The sequence below is a fragment of the Strix aluco genome, chromosome 9, assembly GCF_031877795.1.
Source record: "Strix aluco isolate bStrAlu1 chromosome 9, bStrAlu1.hap1, whole genome shotgun sequence".
NCBI classification, from domain to species: Eukaryota; Metazoa; Chordata; class Aves; order Strigiformes; family Strigidae; genus Strix; species Strix aluco.
The window spans coordinates 20542511-20556549 of record NC_133939.1 but is presented as its reverse complement, the minus strand read 5'-3'; the positions used below and the strand labels follow the sequence as shown (position 1 = coordinate 20556549).

General features: G+C 49.7%; 1 protein-coding gene across 3 annotated transcripts in view; it reads right to left on the bottom strand.

The window, feature by feature from the left end:
• The window catches only part of DIS3L2 (DIS3 like 3'-5' exoribonuclease 2), a 193088-nt gene that overhangs the window by 10860 nt on the left and 168189 nt on the right, over positions 1 to 14039 (bottom strand). For all 3 annotated transcript variants that reach the window (XM_074834087.1, XM_074834088.1, XM_074834089.1), the window contains one exon: positions 24 to 207. In XM_074834087.1, coding sequence (XP_074690188.1) covers positions 24 to 207 — 184 coding nt within the window. The remainder of the gene's footprint in view (positions 1 to 23; positions 208 to 14039) is intronic.

Below are 14039 nucleotides of genomic sequence, written 5' to 3'. Positions count from 1 at the left end.
CCCTGCCAGGCCAGTGCACTCACGTGCAGGGTCCCCGCGCTGCTGAAGTCGATGTCAAGGCCAACTTGGTTGCAAAATTCCATGAGGTCTTTCAGCAGCTTGGTTTGGGGTGGCGGGTGGCGGCGAAGCAAGGCCTGCTCGGGGAAGGAGCGGTAGATCTGATGGGCCACAGCCATGTTCGCGAGCAGCATGAACTCTTCCACCAGCCTGCAGCACGAGAAAAACAACCCCAGTCCCCAGGTAGAGAGCAGAGTCCCCTGGGAAGCCAAGCCAATCCATAGTGATGGGAACTAATACGACATGGGGGGACAGGGGAGCAGCTTGTAGTTGCTGTTATAAGCACAGATTAGATGTGAGACTGCAGCAAATCCCCCCGCAAATTCTCACTTTCTAGCTGAGGTTTCCCCGGGGACTCAGAGCAAGCCGTCCTGCTGGTGCAGACAAGCAAAAGTCAGTGATAAATTGACAGCTTAAATTAGGATAAAATAATCTCCCTTTAGGTCATTTTATCTCCTGAAATGCTCGACAAGCAAAACAAACGCTGTGCAAGAGATAGCATGGAAAACAAACACACATTTCTGTCTTCCTGGGCCAGAGAAAACAGCGTCTCGCTCGCTCCCCCATCCCGAGCTCGACATGTGTGGTCAAGCCCAGCCACCGAGCCCTGCCTCACGCCGGGCTTCCATCCAGAGCAAGATGCAGCACGGCCCCTGGGCAGGGCAAGCCACCAGCACAGCTCGCTGCAGGGCTGCCTCCGGCATCCAGGCCATGTAAGGACCCTGGGGGCTCCTCCCTGCAACCTGCAGACTGCTGGGGGTATCCCAGGCTGGGGTGAGCCCCCACCTTCCACCTCTGAATGTACACGCATTGAATGGACATCTCCGGGGCTACACACTGCAAAGAAAAGCAATCCCAGCGCTACAGATCATCTTTGGAGCATTTATGGGTTGTGCTACCAGCTGTAGGGCTGTGCCACAGGAGACTTGTTTAACTGGGCTTAGAAAAGCAGAGAGATGTGCTTAACTGGGTTTCCTGCAATTTGCTGCATGTATTCCCAGGGCTCCTAACTGGTGCTAATTGCCAAAAAAGATAATAGATTTACAGAGGTAACCTCATCCTCTGAGCAATGCCTGAGTGAGCTGTCACTGATTACGCTGGCTCAGCCCCATCGCTCCTGCAGGCAGAGCAGTGATTTTGCAGGGCTGGCTGGGGGTCCAGGGCTGGAGACGGTGGTCCTGCACCTCCCGACCCTGGCCATCACTTGGGAGACTGGCCAGGTGAGATGTGAGATGTGCTGTGCTCCTCGGGTTCTTGCTACAGCAGCGACACATTCCCAGCCTGGGAGTACTTGCCAAGAACTCAAAAGAGAAAGGAAATAAAGACAAGCCTGGAGGAGGAATAAGCACCTGACGGTGATAATCAGCAGTGGAAATTTTCATCTTTAATGGGAAGGAGCTCCCTTAATAAGAGCCTTGTGTGTTCTTCCAGAGCATGTTGTGCCAGAGGCCAATACTTCAGACCCCGCAGGGAGGGCAGAAGGGACACCCTCTCACATGGGCAGCGTGGGAAAGGATGGGGAGCAGCACAGCCTAAGTGGGAATGGGCTACCCATCCTGTCCCCTGGAACACTGGCTGATGGGCAGATGTGACCAGAAGGCCAAGGGCTGGGTCCGGGGGTGGGCAGTGTGCCCGCAGCCTGGCGTGGGAGCGGGGTCAGTACACACTCGTGAGGGGCAACTTCCACGAGGGTTGAGCCAAGCTCTTGCTGCTCCTGTGCAGCTAAGCCAGCAGATGGCAACATCAGTCCCTCTATGGCCACCGGCACTGGGGGGCTCCAGGACAGCATGGCCCAAGGGTGCCGGGCACCCTGGCTGCGCAGCGCCCAAGGGTGGGAGGCAGGGTGGCGAGTAGCACACAGTGGGTTATGGCACGGCCATTCCCATCGCCTACACGTGGGTGGACCCACCAGCTCCCACCCAGCTGCCGTGCTTGCAGATGGCACGTGGGGAACGGTGGCCTGAGGATGTGTGCGAGGTTGTGCCAGCCCACGCTCATACCTGGGAAGCCCTTTCTGCCCAAGCCAGCTCACAGCAAGGCACAGCAAACAGCACGGGCTGCGAAAGGCAGCGCCTCTCCTTCCCGTGGGCTTTGGTGCAAAGAAAAAGGGAGACATTTCCAGCACTAGCCCCAGCTACACAGATGCACACGTGAGCAAAGGTTGGCCATGCAGTCCCTATGCCTCCCTCGAAATGTGGCCTCTACGGAGTGAGGTGCAAACCCATTTTTAAAGACAAAGCAATAAACACCCATGAACAGCAGCTCCTCTTTGTCATAGGTGGAACGCACTGACCTCATGTCCTAGAGATGAACACTGTGAGCGAGTGCTCGAGCAGCCACCACCGTTTTGCTCCTGAGTGCACACTCCTTGAGCACTAGAGTGTGAAGCTTTTACCTCTTACCTCCAACGACACTTTGGGCTGGATGCAATTTCTACCTGATTATTAAGTTCTGCATTTTGTTTTACTATTTTGAGGCTTAGGCTTTTACATTTTCCTGGAGATATCCTTGTTCTGATGTTGTAGGTAGTACTGAATTGAAGCTAATACCTAAGCACCCTCCTACCAGGGATGCTTTTACACCCAAAGGAAAACTAACAACACATACTGCCTGCTTTGCTCTGCAAAATCCTATCCCCTCTCCCTTCAACTTGTCCACATGTGGAGCACCAGCCCCTAGACAGCATCAAAGACAGCCCCCATCAAGAAGAGGTACCTGATACATGGTTGGATTGACCACACGGGCAGGAAAATCTTATTAGGAAGCACCCAGGAGCTTTGCACCCATGACAGGGTGTGCAGGATGTGACTGTAGATATTCAGAATTGAAAAGCTACTTGTCTTGCTTGCTCACCCAAAGGCAGGGGCAGGATCTGGGAGACACATCTCCGGTTTGAGCTTCCAAGGAGCAAATAATATGGATGAGGACACTGCCCTGTATCCAGGGGGAAGAGAAGACCCAGGACCTGATGGGTTGGTCTGTGTCAGCTCAGGTTAATGAACCACAGTGCTCTGGGGAGTTGCAATGCCCTATGGGTTGATGCCAAAACACCCTGCAGGGATGGAGGGTTCTTCCTGGATCTTCTCTGGATCACCTGGGGGTCATAGAGCTGCTCCCCACACGCACCCCATTGCAGCAGCCCTGCAAGCAGGAAAGGGATGAAAACAGTGTGGGGCTGCTCCATGCTAACTCCTAGACAGATTTGTTTTAAATATCAGGATTTAGTCCCCAAGGAGAGGAAAACAGCTTCCAGAAGGGACAGGTCACAGCTGGGCTAATCCTGAGCATGTGAGAGCCCGCCAGGGTCAGAGGGAACGGGCTGGGGACAGAGAAGGAGCTGGCACCTGTGCCCAGAGTTAAGCCAGGTCACCTCTTCCAGCAGAGCAATGGGGCCTGTGGCTCAGGACTCAAGGATGGAGCCAAGATCTGCAACAAACAGCTCAATGTGGCGGTCTCACTGCACCTAAAAGGAAAATCATATCCCAAGAGAGGCTCACACTGAGACTGCAGGGGACGTTGGAGACTCAGGAGGATGAGCCAGGGCTGGGACAGCCCATGAAGCCGGCAATGCTTCAGGTGCTGAGAAGCAGGAGGGCACAGCAAAGCTGCTGCCTTCCTGCCCTCCCCACATGGCCTTTTAGCAGCACTTTTAGCTAGCATCCTCACCACGGCTTCAACCTGGCAAGCGCTACCCCGCGGCATGGAAAAAAGCAATGGATGCTGAGGCAGGCGGGAGCAGAGGCTGGCTGGCAGCGGCCAGGGGCCAGACCAGCGCCTGGCACTGGTGTTACTGGGAGCCGTGCTGAAGCCCTACTAACTCATCGGCAGGTCAAACAACAGGAGGTTTTTTTTTTTTTCTTTTTTCTTAAAACAGCCTAGCTTGGAGTTTGGCTCGGTGTGGCTGGCAGACAGGAGTGCAAAGAAAAATATTTCATGGCTAAAAAAACGGAGACAGAAAGACTGGTCCATCTGAACACGCGCTGAATGAATCCCATGTGAAATGCATTCTAACGCCATCGCTACAGTTTCCTCTGGATTAGCTGAGCTATCCTTGGCTCCCAGCTCCATAAAATCCCATAAACAATCTGATCTGAACTTTTGCCCTTTCTGTGCTGATGCGAGGTTTCCTCCGCTGTCCCGCAGAGAGGGCTGCGGGTTAGCAGGTGGCTGTCCCTCCTGTAGGTGCCTGCAGATCCCGGCTGTCCTGCTCACCGGGGCTGCAGGAGGGAGCATTTCCAAACCTGTTCAATGCATCATTTAACATGTGCACATGCGAGACGGAGGAGAGGGAGGGGCAGGACGGTTTGTGAGCTCTATAACATGTGTAAGCATCTTCTGCCGGCTCTTTCAGTACCCAGATTTTGCTTATGAGTTATGGGCTTGGTGCAGGAATTAGTGGGTGAAACTCTATCGCCTGCCTTATGCAAGAGGTCAGCTGGAGTGTACGGTTTCCAAAAGCACTCGCCTCTGAATTTCAAACGTGATCGAGGCATGCTAGCTCCTGAATCTCACCAACTGCCGGGGAGATTTCAGGCTCCTGAGATGCTCTTAAACACAGGACTTGGTGCTTTTTAAAGTATCTTAAATGATGGTCACAGCTCCTGTAGGCAAATAGCCACCTATGAAACCATTCAGCTGAGGAGGACTGACGACATCTCGACGGCAGCCCCAAACCAAAGCTACTGGGCTGTAACTCCTCTCACACAGCTCCTACCAGAGTCAGACATCCATGGGACATGGGAAGAGGAGCTGCACATTCAGACCCTGGAATTGCTTTAGTAGCAGCATTACTATTTGTTCCGCAAAAAGGTTAGCTAGACCCTTCCCAATCTTTTGATAGCAACCTTGAAAAACTACTCACACCCTCAGCAAGTTGGTTTGTTGACGGCAAAAAAAATATTGGCTTCTCATGCCATATCTCTGCAGGGCAAAGCAGGGCAAGTAAAATGCCTGTTTGGCTGCTTGTCTCCATGGCAATGAGGCCAGGCTATGCAGCAGCCATCGAAGTGCCCACTCTCCCTGATTAACTTGACAAATGACGTTAGCTAAGCAAGGTTTGCTGCAAGGGAGAGACAAGGAGTACTTTGTTTGCAATCCAGTAAGTGCAGGAAGGAGGCAGGCAGCCTGATTAAAGCGAAGTGACACTAAAACATCTGCTGTTCCACCAGTGTAACAGACCCGTAGGCTTCAGAGTAAACAGCAGAGAGGTAGGGCTGAACAGACGAGCATGGCTCTTGCCCCATGCTGTCTTCTTCGCCTCCACCCCCTCCTGCAAGATGTAACCACTGGGTGTATCCAGGCGTTGGAAGTGTTCTCATAGCTGAGGAGTGGACTCAGAGATAAACCCAAAACACCGTGTAACTCTCCCATGGCAGAGGTTTTTTTTTGCTTTTGACAGGCTGGAGAAGTTGATACTTTCTTCACGTGTAGCTCATTGTGGAGATCTGTTCACAAAGGGACAGAACTGAACCGCCCTGAGCTGGAGTCTGAGCCCCCCTTCCAACAGTGGTCCCTCTGGTTGGGTGAGTTGCCTCCAGGTAAATCCCAGCGTCTCAGACTTGAGCCAAATGTGACCAAATAATTTCTGCAAAAGTTACCAAACTTCTTTACCCTATCCCATTATAAAATCCCATCTGCTCCTCTCCATCTTGTCTCCCCCTCCCAGCACTTGCTCCCTTGTGCACAGGGAACAAGGCTTTTTCTGTTCAAAGTCCTTCCATCTCCAGATGGGTTTACTATCCCAGCTCAGCATGGGTTTGTGCTTCAATCAGCAGTCAAGGCCTCTGGTTTCTCAACCCATACCTACATGTCGGCCTCAGGTGTCCAGTTTCACACTGGGTCCAAGGAGGGTTAGGACAGTATAGCTTTGACAGAATCACACTTGGTTTGTGTTTGAACCAAACAGTGACATGGGAGGCTAGTGCTGAGAAAAGAAAGCCCTGATCTCTGTGTGTGTCCAAGAGGGCTCTAAAGACATTGATGGATATACGTCCCCTTGCTAAGGGCAGTACTCTGCTGAGAGCCCTCGTTCTCTGCTGGTTTGAAGGGTATTATTGCTGCAGAGCAATCTCATAACGAACAAGAGATCTACAGCCACCTCCTGGGAATGGGACACTAAATCCTGCTGCACTCACCAAGAGAAAGTCACCTTCCACAAAAGGCTGCAAACAGTCCTGTGCATGTCCAACAGCAGCAGCACCATCAGCTGAAGGAAAACGGTACAGAAACAGCACCACAGTTCAACCAACAAACTCTCTCCAGTGTTAAGACCAAAGATGCTGGATGTGGTACGACTTTTTCTTCTTTTCTTTAAATCATGTACGTTTATTTTTGATTACAGCTCTTCCATGAAGCAAAGGAACTTGAGAGGTTTCTATAAAAGCTCTTCTAAAAGCAACATTAGCTAATCCCACATCTCCTGAGAGCGCAGCCAATGACAGAATCATGCTCTTTGGCGAGTAGCTGGACCGGTGCTTGTGATGGCTCTTTTCCATGCAAAATCCTGCAAGAACGGTGTATTGTCTTCCTGGTGACACTCTGACTATCCAATGAACAGGAGCATCTTCAGCCATCCACTCTGGAACAGCACTGCTGCTTGAAGAGTTATGAAAATCAAATCCCCTGTTATCCAAAAAATTGGATTGCAGTATTATATATGAGCCTTGCAATGTTGGTGTGGAGCAACCTTCGCCAGTGACAGTTGCCAAAAGACCAAAAGCCCTACTTTTTTTTGAAAGAAAAAGTAGTAAAAGGCAAGAACGCTGGCAGTTCCTGACTTGATGAAAGTCATTTGTGCTCCTTTCGCAGCTAGCGGTAGCCTTGAACAAAGCGTGGCTGAATAATGGAATTACTCCACTTTCTGAGATTGCTCAATTAGCTCTTGGTTAAAACTGTTAACGTTGAAACTTGATGAGAATAGCAGCTCTGAGGCAGTTTTAGATTCATTTCTTACTAAGCTAGAATGGCTTTCCCTTTAATGAACTCCCTTTCCGGGGTATAATGAATGCCCTTTTTATTAGCTATGGTGCCTTCCCAGTAATAGATGCCTACAACACAAATGCATGGGAGGGTTTTCTGAATACAAATGTCACTTACTGGCCACTCTCACACCTTGAGGCTGGAAATGCCATGAGACCACACTTTCTGCTTTATCCAAATTAACTGCAGAAGGGTGGAAAACCGTTTTAAGCTCTCAGTACTAAAGCTGCGCCACTGAAAGCATTCGGCATGATTACGAATTAATTGCTTAAAGCCTGATGTACTGGGTTTGCACACAGGGATTTAGACCTCTAGAAAAACCTCAACCATTCGTCTAAGTTCCTTTGAAATTATCAATGCCACTTTGAAGCCCCGTCACATAAAAGAGCTGACTTAATCTGGCAGCACGACATCAGGCCAGAAGACAGCAACAAGTGGCTGTGAAGCCTCTGGCACCTCTTGGTGCTTGGCTGTGTGGATGGCAAATGCTCCTCGCCTGGCCTGGAGTTCCTCAACCTCATATGTGGTTCGTATGGAAGGGATAAAGTCAATGCCTGCCTGTCCCACCACCCTCCATCCTGTCTTGATCCAAGTGGCAAAGGAAATGTCATCAAACTGAAGAGCAAGTGTTGCAGAGGAGGCAGTCTCTGCGGGCTGAGCCTCTTCATTAAATGTTAATATGACTGCAGTCTGCTCCTTTTCATGCAAATTGGCAACAACCTTCAGACTCCTGGCATGAACCTGAAGTGCCCCTCTGTGCCAAAACAGCATCTTCAGCTGCCATGGGCCAGGGATGAAAGCTTAGACCTGCACACACGTGCTGGGCCACACAGGACACAGAGGTACAACTTCATCAGGCTCCCTCGGTCCCAGCTCCAGTGTTCTCCACAATTTTCTATCACATTTTTGAGCCCAGGGCAGAGGGCTTCACCCTCAGCATCACAGACAGAGGAAGATCTCCCTCCAGAAATGGCCTTCCTGGGTTGAGAAACCCCTTTTTCCACAGGCGCCAAAGAAGCTCGCGAAGTGCCACTTGCTCAGCATGGGCACACAGTCTTATGTATACTCCCTCCTAGAAATGCCTCCAGTGGCTGGGGCTGCCTGGCGTTGCTGTACAGACCTCCCCACTCATGCTGGATGTCAGCACCAAAGGGATGGCACTGTTTGAAAACCCTCCTTTAAACCACAACCCCTTCACCCTGCCTAAGCATTTCTCTGTGGGGAAGATGATGGCAGCATGGGAAAGGGTTTGCAATCCCTGAGTTTAGCTCTAGGAGCCATGAGGCTGGGAATCCCAGCCCAGCTTCCCACGGATCCGTATCAGATCCAGTTTGACTTTCCAGGGAGCTACCAGCTCACTGAGATCTCTTCTCTCAAAGGGAGCTACGATGGCTAGGGCCCAGCTCCCTCTCCGCAGATCCGCAGGGGAGGGATAAGCAGTGACCACTAATGCACACAACTCAATGCTGTGTGCAACTAATGGGTCTCATGAGAGCAATCCCCACCTGGGCTGGCAAGCCTTACTTTTGGGAATGCATTAGGATGCTCCCAAGCAGGGGTGCTGCCCAGCCGCTTGAGGACAGAGCAGGGACCCGAGACAAGTTTTCTCCAGTCCGTGGGAATTCCTGGTGGGCAAAAGAGCCGAGAGCCAAGCTGGGTCTGGGATGGTGCAGAGGAGAGGGGAGACACCTCACAACCAGCACTCAAAGCTGGACTGGCAGTCCACATTCCTGAGACGTGCAGCCTGATACGTCACTGGCTCTGAAAGCAGAGCTTATGACAAGACACATAATATTAATGTCATCCAGAGTCTGGCTAAGAGGGGAATGGAAAGAATTCCTGAAGAAATGCAGACAGACCCTCTCCTGACGGGAAAGTCTCCGGCCCCACACATCAGGCCAGCGCCGCCTGTTATCAGGCTACATTTCCCACTGAAAGGAGGAAGCGGGAATGAAAGGCACTTTTCCTCGCCGTTAAAAGTTTATGCAAGTGATTTATGGGTCAGAAAAGTTAACAAGTCCGTCGCTGAGTGCTTCATACAGCAGCGTGTGTTACATGGCTGCTGACCAGAAATGCCAAGACCCATTAGGTGGAAGCAAAGGGCAGCACGATGGAAAGTTAAAGATGCTTTTTGCCCATTTAATTAATTAGCCGGGTCTTTTTTCCATCCCCTGCAGCCTTCATTAATGTAACATTGAAGTGAAGGAATATTAACAATTCAGACAACACATTAATATTAACACAACACCTGCAAAATGCAAATGTAAGTCCATTAGGTAAACAGATGATCTTAAGCCATTGAGGCGGAAATAACATTCTGACATTTCCTAGCACGAGTATCCTGCAGAGATACTGTCCGTCACCTATGCTCCATTATAAAGCCATGGCCCCTTGTACATAAGGGGCTCCTCATCTGTTACTAGTCCCTGAAAGGATGAGAAAAACTTACATTTCCATTAAGACATTTGCCAGTTTCATATGGAAAGTGTCTCACTAAAGCCATGTCATGAACCAGAAAGATCAAAAGGGATTTTTAAAAGGATTTTATCTCTGTGCTAGCAAGGGATGGAGATAAAACCTGAAGCTGATAGCTTGTAAATATTAACCTACACTTGGGATCGCTCCAGAACCTGAGCTTTCTATTACGGTGGTTTAATCTGAGACAAGTTTTCAGTAAGGGAGAAACAAACAGTTAATCACCTGGCGAATTGATAGTGCTGTAGGGAGTCACGGACTGCTAGAACCAGCTTTCCTGTACCACATTCCCCACCAGCTAATGCTCTCCCAGACATTCCAGCTGAGGAGATGTTCACACCCTGTCTTTGGCTTTGCTTTTTTCTGGCTTACCTGGCATCGAAGAGTTGATTACTTCCAAAGCAGGAGACAAACTGATGGACAAGGGGGAAATAAAGAAGAAGGGAGAACATTCCAGACTAGAAGCATACCCAGAGATGGCCAACAACTGGGGAGAGCATCCATCTACCAACCAAGATGTGACCCAGGGACAAACAAGCAGAAGCCTGCAGAAGCTCATGAAGAGATGAACAACAAAAGCTAGCCAAAAAAGTTTAAAAGACCAAACCCATGGAAATTAATCTAAATAATCTGGCAGCCAAACACAGTGGTGGCACAACAACCTAACATGTACTCCCTGATGTTCATGAAGTGAAAGCCAGGCAGTGACTTGCTAAATAATGCCTTCTTGCTGCAGGTCTCTGGTCCAACCTCCTGCTCAATGCAGGATAACTTGCCTTTTCCAGTTGAGTTCTAGCTATCTCCAAGGTCAACTATCTCACAGTCCTCTGGGTCCCTGTGCCAGTTCTTAACCACGCTCATGAGTGTTGTTTGGGCTTATAGGAAGAGACCTCCAGGAGAAGCAATCACCCAGACTGGCCAGCCTTCAGCAAGGGCCTTGCCAGAGGAAGATTGCTCAGGAGAAACTGGCTGCAGATCAAGGGAATTAGAGCGACCACTGAGACCACTGGTTCTGAGGAGATCCATGTCAGGAAAACACATTCAACTTAGCAAGATCCCCAGCAAACAACACCCAAAGGCAGCTGCTCCCTGACTGTAAGATGCTCTGCTGGGGGTGCTGCTTTCCGGGCAGGGCCATGGAGCAGGGCTCATAGCACTGTCCATCACCGCTCCGGTTCAACCTCAGATTTGCAGTTGTAGCACTGAGTATGGGCAGGTTAAGGGGAATAGTTGTATCAATACGGAGTGAGGGATCCAGCTGGCTCTGGCTGTATTATTTTTGGTCTGGAATGACTGTGAAGCACAACACATGAACCTTCTGGTTACCAGGACTTTCAAAGACATGGAAACCCTAGGGGGAGGGGAGCAAGGTACAGGGGACACCGACAGCAGATCGGGGTTAAAACAACCAATAAAAGTTGTCAAGGAAATGAAAGGGAAATGGGCAACACAGGATTTGGGGGTGATGCTTTCTAAATAGGGACTACTGAAATACTCCGGATAACTTCTGTTTTCAAGCAGCCTCTTGGCAGATTAAAACGTCCCAGAAGGTTTTATATCCAGCTCCTACAATCTCAAACTAAATATTAGGTGAGAAAAACATGCTTCTAAAGAAAAGTCAGGCATAGCCCTGAGAGAAAAACAATGAGCAGGAGAATGAACGTATAGGGTTTGTTGAATATACAATAAACAACAGTTTTCTTTCCCAAAAATAAAGCCAAGGGAATGAAATGCAGAGATAAGCAGGATAGAAAAGCTGCAGGAAATTTAGGCAGTCTCCCCCAACCCCAAATCTCCCCCAGGCACAACTCTCACCCTGCCTGGCCTCACTGGGCAGGCTTGGAGCTATGCCGTAAATTCCTGAAAGCGCCTTACCCCCTCTGCAGCGGGACAGACTCAAGGTACAATAGGTCTTTTTCATCTGTAACTTCTCTCTCTTGACTTTTATGTGCATCGATTCAAAAGCTATTTGATTTACTGGCATAGGGGTTGTGAAGAGTCTGGCTTGGTCTAAGGACAGCCTGAGGTTAAAGGCAGCAATGCAATTTCACCACCCCGTCCATTACAAGAAAATGTTCAGGTCTGGATTTATAGTCACGTTCCAGTGAGCCCACACATCACGGCAGGCTGAAATTAGCCTCATTTACGCAATGGGATTGAGAAGAAATGGCTAAACATCCTACCGGACTTTGGCACGCAACGGAGAAAGCCAAGAGGCATGGGAGCGGGTGTTGAATGGCATGCTTGCTGTCAGAGAGGAGGGTGCACAGTTGGGGTGACAGAGGGCTGTTTATCTCCAGCTGGAGCTACTTACAGACAGGCAGTAGATGAGGATAGATGAGGTAGTTTCAATGAGACCATAACAGGTAAAGATGGGTGGCACGGGACCTATTGCTGTAAGCAAGGAAGAATCATATCCTTGAAGCCCAGCGATGGATATGATGACTCTCCAGAGCTGGATTAGTAAGAAAGGACTTTGTTTCACATCACAGTCCCTCTGCTGAAATCATATAAAAGAGAGAACAAGCTCTCTTCACACAGAGGTCTGCACAACCTCACAGGCTGCTGGGTGAAGGTAGCAAACGTCTCAGTCCCTGGCTGTCACAGCCAACAGGCTAACGTGGTTATGCCTGCTAATTCCTCCACTGACTTCTACGGGTCCCTCAGCTGCATCTAAAAGCAGAGGAACCGAAGCTAAATCCACCATGATACCCTGAAACTGCTTCTTTGGGCCAAGGTTTTAACTAGATCAAGGAAAGTTTGGTTAAAATGAAGACCCAGCTGTGATGAAGAAGAACTCTTGCAATGTTACCTTCCAGGCTCTGAACTGGGAGTTACAACCAGAATTCAGCAGCACAGACCAACATCCTGAAAAAATCTACCACCACCAGAAAGCAGACACACAGATCTGTCAGCACATTTGTGCTGCTGAAACCAACGGATCTCAGCACTGGATCATGATAAGATTTGCAACACTGTCATCTTGCAGAGCCTTGGCAGTGCCTTTTAATCCTTGGAAAAGGAACATTTCAGGCATCAATTCTTGCCTTTGCATATGAATGTTGCAAAGCCAAAACAACAACCTCTCTTGGAGCACAGGGCATATCCTAAGATGCCCTGGAGCTTTCTTGTCCTACAGACATTGAGTAGTAATCTCCAAATGACAAAACAGAAATAAAATCATATATTCTCATGTTTTGGTGAGCCTCCAGTCCAGGCCTGACAGATACCTGGCTCTGGGTGCTGCATCTCTCAGACTGCTTAACCCTTGAATGACCAGGGTAGCTCTGTACATTTAGAAGAAGGAAACACAACATTAAATCTACCATCTGTTTCTAAATGACCATCCTGGATTGGACAGCAATGCCCACTCACTTTCCCAGTGCCCGAATCTGTCAGTCCACACCAGGAATCAGCAGGGCAAGTCACCACCTGCAGGGACCCTGCTGTTGGAAGCACAATGGTGGCTCTAGCCCTGGTACAGAAGGACCTCAGTGGTTGGATCTCTTATGGTGGTTGGAACCCAACCAGCCACATTCCTTCCAGGCAACCCATACCTTCATACTCAGCAGTCAAATGTGAATGTTCTAGACCTCTGTTTGGCCACTAGATCTACATGCTGGATCAACCATTTGCAAATCTGAGAGTGACAGCCTGAAACAGCCCATGTGGCTGGGGTGCACTGCAACCTCTAAGCTCAGACTGAGCAGAGAGTTCCCTTGTCCCTCCCAAGCTCTGAAAATACTGGGAGATGGGAGAAGAGCAAGCGGCCATGATGACTGTTGCCTCCCGGTAGGTCCCTGATGCTCTAGTCACACAGGTGGGAACATATCAAGGTCACTTGGGAAGGCAAATGCAGTGCCATGCCTTTCCTGGGGTCTGACATCAAAATAGCTGCCCAGCTCTCTACCAAGGGTTATTCAATAACATCAGAGTAAAAGCTTTGGGAGCTTCCTCCAACCGATCAACCTGTTAAATCCAGGCAGCTGAGGAGAAGGCAGTGAAGCTCCATGAGATGCCCTTCACTGACCAGTTTCAGCAGGGGACAAAACCACTTAGAACTACTGCCTGTAGCAGCAATGCAACTGTGCCAAGAGGTGTTAAGAGAAAGGGGACACACACGCTAGTTAAAACAGACAATCCAAGCACCCAGGAAGGGCAGAGATTGCATGAAACTGGCAACCCACCACAGGGGATACAAGAGCTACTGTTATTGCCTACATTTCACGTGCTCACTTACTGCTGTCCAGAAACGACAGACATCAGCAACTTCTGTGAATGTTTGTGGGAGCGTGTCCCTCCGCAGCCCGAGAGGTACCAACCCAATTTTAGCCTGAGCTTGCTCCATAACACACCGAGGTAGATCCCATAGGGAACGGAAACAGTTCAGGAGCAATGCATGGATGGGCTGAATGTCAAAGCATGGGAAATACAGCCTGTGGTACGTGCAATCCAGGCACATTATACCCTCTTTGAAAGCCACTCTCCCATTGTTATTTAACATCCTGCAAGTTTCAGCCAGAGACGCA